The sequence below is a fragment of the Gymnoscopelus microlampas genome (assembly GCF_963454915.1).
Source record: "Gymnoscopelus microlampas genome assembly, chromosome: 18".
Classification (NCBI taxonomy): Eukaryota; Metazoa; Chordata; class Actinopteri; order Myctophiformes; family Myctophidae; genus Gymnoscopelus; species Gymnoscopelus microlampas.
This window is the reverse complement of record NC_139955.1, coordinates 44,099,650-44,114,440: the sequence shown is the minus strand read 5'-3', so window position 1 is coordinate 44,114,440 and position 14,791 is coordinate 44,099,650. Positions and strand designations below refer to the sequence as shown.

The window sequence follows — 14,791 nt, the reverse complement described above, 5'->3', positions numbered from 1 at the left end:
AATGTAATTAATACATTTTCACCGCACAACATCGTCCCTCGACTAAGTATACAATAGGGCCCAAGTGGTCAAAGGTTCAATAACTCATCCATAGGCTACTGGAGAGAAGCCCTGCTGCTGTGACCAGTGTGCGAGAAGATTCACCCAAATGTGTCCTGTTGAAACACAAAACACACTGGAGTCAGAAATCCAAGGTTGGACGTTCATTCTTTGTTTATTTTGTTTTATTTTGGGGTATTAAACTAACGGCGCTCAAAACAAAACCTAGAGCATAGAGTAAAAAAACAATTTGTCCACAGTTCTGGCATGCCAGGAAAAAGAAAGAGTGACCGTGGTGGGGTTTTGTGAAGTCTGTGGGTTTACAATAGCCCGATTATCAGACTGAAGCTGCGTGGAGCTTCAGTCTGACGTTGGCTCCAGTGTAGGCGATTACAAGGGGGAGGGGATTAGAATTTCCCTAAACCAATCACAAGTGATCCCCACCTCCGACTCTCATTTGACGGTACTTTTTGTACCGAGTAAATCCTAGGTTACATTACAACACCAGACCAAGAGTGGCTGTCCACTCAGAGAGTGGGCGGGGTCTATGGTCTGGAACCAGGCTAGGTTTACAACACTTTCTTCCCTTCGAGACGTTTGTGAAGTTCGTCGGCATCTTCAGTCGTTTTGACTCTGATGAGCAGCGGCAGGGGGCTGGTGGGGTTATTGTCGTCCACAGATGGGTTGGGTACACACACCACCAGCACATTGTTCTTCCCCATCCTGGAGCAGGGCATGGAGGCCTGCAGGATGATGTTCAGCAAGATGTTCCCCAGGTTGGTGTCGGCACGGACTATGAGCTGGGTCTTTCCCTCGGGCGTGTGCTTCAAGTGCAGCGTTCCGACGCCCTTCTCCTTGAACTCCGAGTCCTTCTTGTAAAACAGCTTACACTTTTTGGAGTAAAAAGCGTCCGTCTCCTTGACCTCTACGACTTCGGGTTTGGGGGGCTCGTCCGACTCCGTATCCGCGCTCTCATATGCAGGCTGGACGGTCTCGGCCCCTTCCCCTCCAGGCCAACCGGAGGGGAAGGGGGCTACGGACTCAGAGGAGGAGGAAGCCTGGGGTGATCGGAACCGGGAGGCTTGACCAAAGGGGCTGGAGAAGGAAAAGCCGAGCGGCAGGTACTTGTCCTTGTCAAAGGTAAACGGAATGGTGCTGCTGGAGAATGCGTCCTTATTCTTGTTAAACGGAAACAGAGTGCTGCTGCTGCTGCTGGATAATGCCAGTGATGTGGGGGTAATGGTTGTTGGCAGGTGTCCGCCGGCTGACCCCAAGGTCGCCATCGCCGAGGTGTCCGCCTTCTGGCCAAAGTTATGCTTTTTGACAGCCAGGCCGAGGGGAGCGAAGCTGCTTTTCTCCGGAGACGAGCCGTCCTTATCCTTGACAAAGGAAAATGATGGAGTGCTGCCGCTGGAGGAGGACGAGGAGAGTGACGTGGCCGTACTGGTTGTCGGCAGGAGCGCCCACTGCCTCTCTCCTGACACTTCGCGGTCCGCGAGTCCTTCGAGCGCCGTGGCGGATTCAGCCGTCGCGGCTGCTTCTTCTTCAGCCGCCGCCGCCCCCGCGTACTTCTCGTCGATGTTGGCCAGATGCTGCTCATAATCCCTGAAGACGGGGCTGAGGTCTAACAGAGGGTTGACGTCAACGTGCTTGGTGATCCAGTCCCGCACCGAGCAGTTGAGTGCGGCGAGCTCTTGTTTATAGTCCTTATTGCTGCTTCTAGTGCAGCTGCTGCTGCCGCTAATGCCACTGCTGTTGAAGATACTGCTGCTGCTGCTGCTGTTGGCGCTTAGCGTCAGGCTAGGGGTGGAACCAGCGGTCTGTTTGGAAGCTATGTCAGCTGTGGGCTTGGAGGAGGAGGCGGGGTTTTTCAATGTTGGGCCAGGTGTAGCGTTAGCCGTTACGTGGGTGGGGGAAGAGAAACTGCCGAATAAAGGAGTGGTGCCGTTTCCATTGGCCAGGCTGCTCAAGCCGCTAAATGCAATGGTGCCGTTGCCGAAACCAAAGAATACTGGTGGTGCTGCTGCTGCACCACTGGCGGCGCTTGTTGTCAACGTTGCGGGGACTCCTTCGAGCCCTTTGAAACCTCTGGGACTCTCACCCTCTCCTCCGGCATTTCGACGTACGGCCTTCTTAATTGCGCGGCTTTTCAACACAGACTCGCTGGCAATGGGGTAAGCCCCTGCCTCCTCTACCTCATCCTCCTGGTTCCAGTTCTTGTCAGTCAGGTTTTTGTCAGCGATCCTCTTTGCCATCAGGACTGTAGTGGTCTGGAAGAGGGTCTGTTGCTATATCTGTGTCCGTGTCCGCGTCTGGAAGTCACTGGGGCACTGATTGGGCTGAAAGCTTGCCCATTTAGAGTCATACATCATAGATATGTCATAGATGACCGAAATGATATCTAATTATTGATGTATTTTTTGAAAATTTAGAAAATGTTAATGTAGCAATACAAATAAAATGCATGCACTTTTGAATACTTAAGTATTTTTTAAGAGAAAGTACTCCAGTACTTTTACTAAACGTTCACTTGTAGTTGAGTTAATATTTCACCAGACACGCCTATATATCCTTTGACTCAAGTACTAGTGTTGAGTACTTTGTACACCTTGGGCTCTTGTCATGTCAACATATGGTCATGGCAACAGTTTGTGTTGTGTATGACATCAGACCAGAGCTCTCTATACGCCCTCCGATTCAAATATGCATCATCTACTGTACATCACAACAAGAGTGTATAAAAGGCTGTGGAGCCGCTTTCTTGGTAATTGTACTTTGACATTAATGCAATGTCCATTCTGTCCAATTTTAGCAGACGAGCGAGTAAACTCCTCAAGTCAAAGAAGGCCACTGATGTCATTGCGGTTGCCAGACACGCCAGCGCGTCAACAACGACGAGTACAAATCTTAAGGAGGTTCTGGCGGACCTCATCCCAAAGGAACAGAACAGGATCAAGAACTTCAAACAGCAGCACGGGAAGAAGGTCATCGGACAGATCACCGTCGACATGGTCTACGGCGGGATGAGGGGAATGACGGGTCTGGTGTACGAGACCTCGGTCCTGGACCCCGACGAGGGCATCCGTTTCCGGGGCTACAGCATTCCGGAATGCCAGGAGTTGCTGCCCAAGGCGCCCGGGGGTCAGGAGCCGCTGCCCGAGGGCCTCTTCTGGTTGCTCGTCACGGGGCAGGTGCCCACCAAGGAGCAGGTGAAGTGGGTGTCCAACGAATGGGCCAATCGAGCGGCGCTCCCCTCTCACGTCGTCACCATGCTGGATAACTTCCCCACGAACCTGCACCCCATGTCTCAGTTCAGCGCCGCCGTCACGGCTCTGAACAGCGAGAGCAGCTTCGCCCGGGCCTACTCCGAGGGCGTCAGCAAGGCAAAGTACTGGGAGTTTGTCTACGAGGACTCCATGGACTTGATCGCAAAGTTGCCCTGCGTCGCGGCCAAGATCTACCGCAACCTGTACCGCGATGGCGGCTGCATCGGAACCATCGACTCCAACCTGGACTGGTCCCACAACTTCACCAACATGCTGGGCTACGCGGACGCCCAGTTCACCGAGCTCATGAGGCTCTACCTCACTCTCCACTGTGACCACGAGGGAGGCAACGTCAGCGCCCACACCAGCCACCTGGTGGGAAGCGCCCTCTCCGATCCCTACCTGTGCTTCAGCGCGGCCCTGAACGGCCTGGCCGGCCCGCTGCACGGCCTGGCCAATCAGGAGGTGCTGGTGTGGCTGGAGGCCCTGCAGAAGGAGCTCGGCGGAGAGGTGTCCGACGAGAGGATGCGGGAATACATCTGGAACACGCTGAAGTCCGGCCGGGTCGTGCCGGGCTACGGCCACGCCGTCCTGAGGAGGACGGACCCGCGCTACGCGTGCCAGCGGGAGTTTGCGCTGAAGCACCTGCCCGACGACCCCATGTTCAAGCTGGTGGCTCAGCTGTATAAGATTGCCCCGGACGTCCTGCTGGAGCAAGGCAAGGCCAAGAACCCTTGGCCCAACGTGGACGCCCACAGTGGAGTGCTGCTGCGGTACTACGGCATGACGGAGATGAGTTACTACACCGTGCTGTTTGGCGTCTCCCGAGCCCTGGGCGTGCTCGCCCAGTTGGTGTGGAGCCGAGCCCTGGGATTCCCCTTGGAGCGGCCTAAGTCCATGAGCACCGACGGACTGATGTCCCTGGTGGGCGCCAAGTCAAGCTGAAGGAACAGGCAGCTAGGGGTGTGTGTGGGGTTAGAGCAGTGGTTTTCAACCTTTTTCGTGTCAAGGACCCCCAAATTGACACATATTAGCCCAGGGACCCCCCATTTGAAAATATATGCCAGGGACTCAACCATTTTGATTTCTTGGGGGTCCCAATCTACACTGTATCATCATCATCATTGTTCATTTAACTCTGAGAGTGTACAAATAGAACCAAATGGACCCGTTAGGGTCCATTTGGTTCCATTTGTACACTCTCAGAGTTACAGACACATAAGGGTCCATTTGGTTCTTAATTATTAATTTGGCTGGGGACCCCCTAATCTCTCAAGAACAGATCCTGCTCTGCGTTGGAATCTGTCGGTAGCCGTGTTGACAACCCGTGCGCATTGGTTTCAAGTGGGTGTGCCTTCAGATCAGGAAGCAGGCCGTGCTTTACCCAATCAAATGTAGTGGGCGGGATTCACGTGTCCGTCCACCCTTCCCCCCTGGAAACTAGCCGAAACTAATTTAACAATAGCGTCCTCGGAGCAGACAAAACCACGGAAATATATTCACATTTTAACTTACTCTTTCATCATAGAAACAAGAGGGCTTATAACCAAAACCCTCCATGTTCTCTGGGAGAAGTGGTGTTAGTGTTCCGTGTATAAATATTGTTAGTGGGAATGAAAACATAGTCGCACCAACCGGAAGTGATGCGCTGAAGGCAGACACAAACCCCGGTTTCCTTGCGCACTGGTGTTACGTTTGCTTCCTGCCAGACCCAAAAGACATAACAAACAGCAGAGGTCGCTGTTTTTCATTTTCAGTTGGGTCTGGCTACGCGAGACTAGGGACCCACTGGAACCCCCTCAAGGACCACTGGTGGTCCCCGGACCACTGGTTGAAAACCACTGGATTAGAGCATTTATGGGCAACTAGCGGCCCGGGGGCCACATGCGGCCCCCCACCTTCACTTAATGCGGCCTGCAGGTTAATATCGGAATACTGATACATCATTGATTTCAGCTGTTACAATTCCAAACATGCAATTATTATTAGCTATTAGTAGCTTAATGACTAGTATTAAAATGCTATTGTCTTTTTTTATGTCCAATGTATTTGTATTTAAGTTCATAAAGTTAACAGAAGTATATAAATGCATTTGAAATGAACTAAAAATCGTAATTTTTAGGACGCCATTTCAAAAGTAGCAAAAATAGCAGATCTACAACCTCAAAATGTGTCACGCTGCGACGCGTTTTGTGCTTGTAGATCTGCTATTTTGCTATAGAAACACACATAAACACACACAAAAGTAGCAAAAATAGCAGATCTACAAGCTCAAAACATGTTGCGCTGCGGCGCGTTTTGAGCTTGTAGATCTGCTATTTTTTGCTACTTTTGTGTGACAGAATGACAGAAGTACAACATTCATTTATGAAAAAAGTTAAAATACGGAGATAAGAGGTTTCTGCCCGACAACAGCAATATGCAGTGTGGCCCTCTGGAGTGAGTGAGGAAATACAGTGGCCCTCAATATCATCAGAGTTGCCCAACCCTGGGGTTAGAGATAAGGAATACGTATCACAAGCAGACATCACATGAGTCCTTCCCAAACCCAAAGATACAAGTACGCTTTTGAAGTCAATTCATGAAAAAAGGGGCCTGTTAATGTTAAAATGTGTTTGTTAAATATATTTAATTTATCCACCATGCCTCCACCATATGGAGTCATGCCCCATAGCCTAATTCTCCACCTGCCTGCTGTGCTCCGGGAAATGTAGAAGGTGCTCCGTCACCTCAAATGCACATACAATACAATACATTTTAGGCTATTTACTATTGATTCAACTTTTACATTTTCCCCTCAATGTCCCTTCCTGCAATGGAAAAGGACCGTGGATGAAATTAAACCAAATTACGTTTGTAAATCACCACAATTTAAACACTTTGTTATTCGCTGTTAGGAAAAACGACAAGAATCTGACTTTTAGTCGGATTCATGGGAATAATTACAACTGAACATAGACAGCTGCAATGACAGAATACTGCTGAAAAGTTAGTTTCACAACCGTTTTTTTGAGTGAAAGATCAAACACGCTTCAGAAGCCATGATCAGCGTCGCGATGACACAGACAAATGAATAATGCCAAAAAAACTAAGACAAGAACTGCATGTTTTTGTTTTTCCTGTCTGTCGACGTGCATTCTATTCTATCCAACCTTTCTTTCTTAGCCTCAATAAATCAAGGCATTCCTTGAACAAAGTTACCCAAGACTAAAACTTTAAATACAAACTGAACAAAAGACAGTAGGCCTATATTTCTAACTAAAACTAGCCTACATATGCACACATAAACCTAACATGACATCTGACCTAGTCACACTTATCTTCACTTTTTCTGAAAAGCCTTTGTTGTGCCTGATTTGGCCCGTGTGAAAAGAGGCAAATTCACACCTGGCACCATTTCACACTTAAAAATCCCCCCCTTTGTTCGTGGCAATGCTTGCACAATTCACTGATGTTTCACTTGACACATCGGGTGCCATGCGATGTGTGTTTGCAAACACGGTCTGAACCGTGTGTTTACATAGTGGCGGTTCCGAAGCTTCGGTGCCGAACACGGTCTGAACCGTGATTTCAGTGTTTTTGTTTTTTTCGCTTTTCTCCGCGCGGGCGGGGCTAGAGCAGCTCTGGGAGCACCCAATCCTGCGAAGGAAGTGCCAGATCGCTCACCGGAAACAATTCCTTTCCCCCAATCCGCTTCCTGTCTATTTCCTACTTTGAAACGCCTATATCTCCGAATCTGTTTCCTGTGGGGAAAACCGGTCATGCGCGATGCACGATCCCCCCCCCCCCCCCCCGTTGTAACCCGCGAGGGGAATGTTATGGTTTCAGGCTGTAGCCAGGCTCATGGCAGAACATGAATCGATGCTTTTTTTTGCGTGGATTTGCTTGTAACGCACGCGGAAACTTTAAACAGCAAAGCGCAGTCAATGGGGAGAATGCTGGCACCCACGGTAAGTTGTTATGAAAAAATTCATTAACTTAACTTAACCCATTAAGACCGGGAACGCATCTCTGTGTAATTTTTTAGATTTCTTTGGGCTATTCAAAAAATAGCAGATATACAAGCTCATAGCGCGGCACTCGCAATGAGTACTATCACAATATAGAGCTTTAACCTTTTAACAAAAAAAAAAAAGCTAGCAGTGATAATCAGTTGAGCATCTGTCTGTAATCAGACCGGAAAGGACAATCCATCAGTCTTATCTCAGAGCAGTTGAATTGTTGCTTTTCTCATGTGAAGGAATCACATTTTAACCGAGAAGGTTGTGTTTTGTTCAGAGATGACAAGACGTGGCTGACAAGAGATGACGAATAAGATGTTTTCAATTGCATCTGTCTGTTTTCTATTTAACACGTACCCTACCTTTAAAGGCATTGTAGGGGACATTAAGCCTAAATTTAAAAAAATATTTATATATATATTTTTTGCATTTTTCCCCCTCTATCAGCCACTATATAATGATGCTGGGGTGTTTTCCTGCATTGAAACACAGGCCTCTTTCTGAAAACCCTATTTTCCCTATTGTTGTTGTTGTTGTTATGTTTGTCCGGGACGTAAGGAAGTCTATGGAAGTCTATGGAGGCATCACCCCCTGGTGGCCGGGAAACGAACTGCACAAACATAAACAATGCAGGGAAGATACAGTTTTCAGAAAGAGTACTGTGTTTCAATGCAGGAAAACACCCCAGCATCATTATATAGTGGCTGATAGAGGGGAAAAAAGGCAAAAAATATATATATAAATATTTTTTAAATTTAGGCTTAATGTTCCCTACAATGCCTTTAAGCATATTATTTTAGTATCTGTACTTTACCTGAGCATTTCACTCCACTACATTTCGTCTACACTTGTACAATAAGAACAACTTTTATCAAGGCTTCGAGGCAAACGTTTCGGTCAATAAAAACGTCTTCAGACATCTCTCCAGATGCCTGCAGGTAAACGTTAATAAAAGTTGTTCCTATTGTGTCACTGTAGACGGGGTGTGCTGGTTATTTGATTTCATCCTCTATACGTCTGGTGTTTGCGTAAGAACTTCGTTTTTTTCCCTCCTGATTCCACTACTCATCTCAAAGACACATAGTGCACACAATGTGGTGGAACATGGCACTTTTGTCTGCTACATTAACTAACCCATTAAGACCGGGAACGCATCTGTGTCATTTCTTTTGATTTACTTGGGCTATTCAAAAATAGCAGATCTACAAGCTCGTAGTGCGGCACCGAGTGCCGAGCTACGAGCTTGTAGATCTGCTATTTTTGATAAAATCTTGAACATTTGTGCAAATCTTTATATATATATATATATAAACTGCTCAAAAAAAGTTCGGAAACTTAACTTCGGTCAATTATATCTCCACTTTAATAATACCAATTGGTATTGTGTTTTATATCATTTTTATCGTTGATTAGTCACCTTTCCAACGAGGTACAGCTTGTAAGGATCGGGTATTCGTAGAATGAGCAACACAGCTAAATGTGTGGGTAGCGCCTCCAAAATATTTGCCAAAATCACCCAATATGCTTCTGTTGGTAATCGCTCTTGTTTCGAGCAACCTGCCAGCACACACCTGCTGAAAGGTGTGTGCCAGTAGTCACAGGTGTGTGACTCCCTCACAGGTGAGTGACTGGCACCTGAACATGGGTTCTGCAACTTTGTTGAGTTGGAGTGTGTATGCTCCAAGCAGCAACACTGCCCCCATGGAAAGATGCCACGTTTGTCCCTTCAGGATAAGGCCTGTGCAATAGGGCAAGTGAAGTTGGTGTTCCGTTACACAGATTACGCATTATTTGATGTCAGCCCTGGTACCATTTGCAGGGAGGTGTGTGCCGTCACAGGTGTGACTGGCACCTGAGCATGGGCCCTGCAACTTTGACATCTGTCTTCGGTTCCGTTGTGCAAATCTGGCCTGTAAATCTATGGTTCCTCAGTGAAGCAAGGGGTCTTGGGTTGTTGTCTTCCTTGTTGACTTCACCAGTCTCACAAAATTTGGTTCTAAGTTTACAAATGGTACCTGGGCTGACACCAAATAATGCTGTCACTCTGCATAACCGAACACCAGCTTCACTTGCCCTATTGCACAGGCCTCATCCTGAAGGGACAAACATGGCATCTTTCCATGGGGGCAGTGTTGCTGCTTGGAGCATACACACTCCAACTCAACAAAGTTGCAGAACCCATGTTCAGGTGCCAGTCACTCACCTGTGAGGCAGTCACACACCTGTGACTACTGGCACACACCACTTAGCAGGTGTGTGCTGGCAGGTTGCTCAAAACAAGAGCGATTACCAAGAGAAGCATATTGGGTGATTTTGGCAAATGTTTTGGAGGCGCTACCCACACGTTTAGCTGTGTTGCTCATTCCACGAATGCCCGATCCTTACAAGCTGTACCTCGTTGTAAAGGTGACCAATCAACGATAAAAATGATATAAAACACAATACCAATTGGTATTATTAAAGTGGAGATATAATTGACCGAAGTTAAGTTTCCGAACTTTTTTTGAGCAGTTTATATATATATATATATATATATATATATATATATATATATATATATATATATATATATATATATATATATATATTTTTTTTTTTAAGCGAACATTTGTAACTCAAATCTTTGCTTCTGGATGTCCCTGGAACAAAACATTTTACAAATGTTCGCTTTAATATATACTAGACCATACCCGGTCGGCACAGCGCAGCCGGGGGGGGATATGCGCACATGATCTGGCAACCCGGGAGGCAGTTCGTCCCATAGCTGGGCAGCCCCGTAACCATGGCGACAGTGTTTGACAGAAAAACGCTAATAAGAAGCTGAGATTTGATGAAATTGAAAAACGGGCTTCACAGTTGTGTTCAGATGGTAATGGTCAATGGCTGTGTGCAAAATCAGAGCAATTGGTCCAGCCAGTGAGGAGAACAGGGTAGCTTCACCTACCACTACAGAGAGACAAACAGACAGAGGTTACTAGAATTATAGTAGGATATTGAAAGATTTTCGCACATTTTCACTATTTTTCTAAAATCTCAAAGCTCAAAATGCGTCGCTTTGCGCCGTGTCTCGAGCTACTGTTTGATGCTTTTGTGTGACGCTGTAGTATGATCAAGTAGGGTGTTAAATTGTATTGAAAAAAACATAAAAAAATAGAATAAGGAGATAAGAGGTTTCTTTCCTGATAGCAACGATATACTGCACTGCAGAGATGAGCGGGTCGATAGTATGTAAATTAACCCATTAAAGCCGGGGAACGCATCTCTGTCATTTTTTTTTCTTTGGCTATTAAAAAATAACATATACAAGCTTGTAGATCTGCTATTTTTTTTTTTGTGAAAATTGGGGCAAATCTTTGAATATATACAATTTTTAACTCAAATCTTTGCTTCTGGGGGGGTCCCTGGAACAAAATATTTTGAGATGGGGGTCCGCGGCCAAATACATGTCATTTTGGGGGTCCTTGAAATGAAAAGGTTTGAGGAGCACAGACATAGAAACATAAGGTTTTTTTCAGAAAACTGTTAGGATTTCAAACACATTTGTACAATCCTCCCAAAAGCAAAGATTTGAGTTACAAATGTTCGCTATGAAAATATATATATTCAAAGATTTGCAAACATTTACATTTTTTTCCCCCTCAAAAATAGCAGATCTACAAGCTCATAGCACGGCACTCGGTGCTGCGCTATGAGCTTGTAGATCTGCTTTTTTTCTTTTTTAATAGCCAAAGAAATCTAAAAATGACACAGATGCGTTCCCGGTCTGAAGGGGTTAAATGCGTGTAGAAATGAGTCATACTGTGCTTCAGACGGTACTGTAATTGCATGTTTGTTTTCCTATGACGCATTTCAATTTCAAGGACGTTATATAGAGGCAGGCGGAGCAGAAATGATTGAATACCTCCCCGTTCCCTGTCATTCACGCAGTGGCATCTTCAGCATCGATTTATCCACTTTGAGACTCTCTCTCTCTCTCTGAGCCAGGATAACATTCACTCAGGATAAGAGTGCCGCGCTATGAGCTTGTAGATCTGCTATCTTTGAAAAATCATGAAAATGTGTGCAAATCTTTAAATATATATATATATTTTTTTTTTAAAGCGAACATTTGTAACTCAAATCTTTGATTATGGGGGGATTCTACAATTGTCAGTTTAAAAAAAAAACTTATGTTGCCATAATATCAGTGGTTCTCAAACTTTTTCATGTCAAGGACCACCCAAAATGAGATGTATTTGACCACGGACCCCCATCTCAAAATATTGGAGACAATCAGCCGTGCTGATTGGTCAAGGACGGACGGACGGACAGACGGACGGACGGACACACAGACAAAGTCAGATATAGGAGTGGTTGGCACCACTCAAAAATACCTCAACATTGTACTTAAGTACAGTACTTGAGTAAATGTACGTAGTTACTTTACACCCCTGCGAAAAACCCTAATGACATGAAGTGTGATTGTGATCTGTGAGGATCTGCTTGCGACATGGCCAGTGAGGAGGGCCGTTCAGGACCGGGTTGGACGATGGCGCCCCCCCCCCCCCTCCCCCCCCCCCTCAGGATTACACGTTTCATGTTTGTGAATATCTTTGTGCAAAAATGACTTGTAAACGACTCACACACACACACACACACACACACACACACACACACACACACACACACACACACACACACACACACACACACACACACACACACACACACACACACACACAGCAAACAACAGTCACAAGCTACTGGGTGCCAATAAGCTACCATATAGGGCCTTTAGCCTATAGCTATGATCCACACATTACCGGTTATTGCAATAGAATTAATAGAATTTAGTTTCTGGCGGTGTTGAACAAGAATCTATTATGTTCAGTCACCTTTCCCTTGGATACATAAAGAAAGGTTGGAAACATTGTGAGGACCCTATTATTATAATTCATCCGCTTTCATGGGAGCTTTTCCCAGCAGTGGCATAAGCCAAGGAAGAACACAATGCGTGCAACTGTGCGTGCGTGCGTGCGTGTGTGTATCACGTTAGCCTATTATCATAAGCCCAGAGTAGGGACAGTATAGGGTCCATGTGGTTAACTCATTTAAGACCTGAAGCCGATTCTACAAATGTCTTCTAAATCCTTAACAGTTTTAAGAAAAACGTATGTTTCTATATCAGTGGTGCTCAAACCTTTTCATGGCCGCCGACCCCCATCTCAAAATATGTTGTTCCAGGGACCCCCCAGGAACAAAGGTTTGAGTAAAAAAAAAAAATATATATATATATATATATATATTTATTAAATTAATAAATATATTGATGTGCACACATTTTCTCAATTTTTCAAAAATAACAGATGTACAAGCTCGTAGCGCGGCACTCAGTGCCGCGCTATGAGCTTGTATATCTGTTATTTTTTGAATAGCCAAAGTGTAAAATAATGCTTTTTTAGCTCAAATAAAAAAGAATGACACAGATGCGTCCCAGGTCTTAATGGGTTAATTTAGGTTACGTTTCATTTGTTCGTGTTTCTGACATGTTGCCTGATTGGCTGACTGCAAATCGGAAGAATCCGATTGGCTAGGAGTGCTCACGCTTGGAACTGTGAATGCAAGGTTTTTGAGCGTGAGAGAGTGGTCGTGACATTCATCGGGGAAAGGAAAAGAAAGCATGACTGTCAAGCTTTTGGCGGAAGATCAATGAGGAAAGATCTTTTTCTAACAGCTCATGCATCCTGTTGCCGGTGTTATTTATGCTGGTGTGATTAATCAAATGTTTAATGTGACATCTATGAAGGGATGTCTTTATGCCAGGTCACACTGAAGTCAGTGTTCTCTGCACAGCTTTGACAATTGAAGTTAGAGTTTACATTCCATTAGCTCTCACACCGTGAGAAAAAAAAAAAACTGAACCAAATACAGACTATATGATCACATTTCACCCAATACAGTACGTGTATAACAATACATGACTATTTCAAAGAAAGGAGGTTGCACAGCCAATTCCTTTTTTTTAAATATTTAAGACACCAACGTTTCAACAGAGTATGTCTTCCCCAGGGCAGTGGTGCAAAAAGTACTCAATTGCTTTACTTAAGTTAAAGTATCAATACTGCAAAGTAGAAATATTCTGTTACAAGTAAAAGTCCGGAATTCAACATTTACTTGAGTAAAAGTACAAAAGTGTTGGCATCAAAATGTACTTAAAGTACCAAAAGTAAAAGTATTCATTATGCAGAATGTCCCATTTCAAGTTTTCAAATGTATACAAATATTTTGAAAATAGCAGATCTACAAGCTCACAATGTGTCGCATCGCGACACATTGTGAGCTTTTAGATCGGCTATTTTCAAATGGCCGAAATGTATATAGGGCTGAAGTGGTTAATGTATGTTTTGTAATAATAATCAAAATCTACAAAGTAACTATAGTAACTAAAATGTTCAAATACATGTAGTGCAGTAAAAGTACAATATTTGGATCCGAGATGTAGTGGAGTAGACCTCAAACTTGTACTTAAGTAAATGTACTTAGTTACTTTCCACCACTGCCTTAGGGTATATGAACTATTGACTATACAGTATATGACTATTGACATACAAGTATAATGCTCTGTCAATTATGTGACATAAGAGGGTTAGATGACTTTGTTTTGGTTTTGACTTCGGTAAACTTGACATAGGCAATTATTTTATTTTGCCTAAGTCACATACACATTGTCTTGTGACTTAAGCAAAAATAAAATGGCCTACGTCACACTCTTGACATAGGCCATTATCGTGGGAACGACGTGTTCTTTTCAACAAGGATATTGGCAATTTGGAGGCCAGTATCATGACGAGATGATTTAGACAAAAAAAAAGAAAGAAAGAATTGACTTATGTCATTATTTTAGGGAGGTAACGACACGTTACCTCCCTAAAATCTATTACCCTAAATCTATTACGAAGTCTATTACGGCAGTGTTTCTCAAAGTGGGGTTGTCCCGGGAACCCCAGGGGTCCTTGAGGGGGTTCCAGGGGATCCCCCGCAGATTTAGCATGTTCTACAAGCATTTAGCACGTTCTACAAGCACGCGACAAGCTTGTAGAACGGCTATTTTCACTATTTTTGGGCTATACTTGTATGATGAAGTAAAATAGGGCATTCATTTATAAAATATATAAGGTGAAATATGAAGATACATAGTGTTATTTTTGACAGTTTTAGTTTTTAGTTTTAGTTTTAGTCATCTGAAATGTTTTTGTTTTAGTCTAGTTTTAGATAAATAAATATCATAAGATTTTAGTCAACTACAGTCTATAGTTGATTTAGTCGACTAAAACCTTTTTTGCCGGGCCTTGATGGCATCATAATGCCAAATTTATAATTAGCTGTGTGTCGAAAATAGCCGATCTACAAGCTTGTAGATCGGCTATTTTCGGAGTGTGACATCTGCACACAGCCAAGCATGAAACTAAAAACAGTGCCCCTCGGAGCACAGGTCTCCGCCATGTC

At 44.6% G+C, this 14,791-nt stretch overlaps 2 protein-coding genes across 2 annotated transcripts; one reads left to right on the top strand and one right to left on the bottom strand.

Moving 5' to 3' along the window:
• Nucleotides 1–608: 608 nt before the first annotated feature.
• Nucleotides 609–2,294, bottom strand: LOC311034085 (nuclear pore complex protein Nup50-like; the record flags this gene model as incomplete). The annotated part of the gene is made up of 1 exon (XM_084041828.1): nt 609–2,294. One exon carries the CDS (start codon nt 2,292–2,294, stop codon nt 609–611), a length of 1,686 nt encoding a protein of 561 aa, XP_083897954.1.
• Nucleotides 2,295–2,828: 534 nt separating this feature from the next.
• On the top strand, nt 2,829–4,250 carry LOC311034084 (citrate synthase, mitochondrial-like; the record flags this gene model as incomplete). The annotated part of the gene is made up of 1 exon (XM_084041827.1): nt 2,829–4,250. The coding sequence occupies one exon, from the start codon at nt 2,829–2,831 to the stop codon at nt 4,248–4,250; it is 1,422 nt and encodes a 473-aa protein (XP_083897953.1).
• Between the last annotated feature and the right edge of the window lie 10,541 nt (nt 4,251–14,791).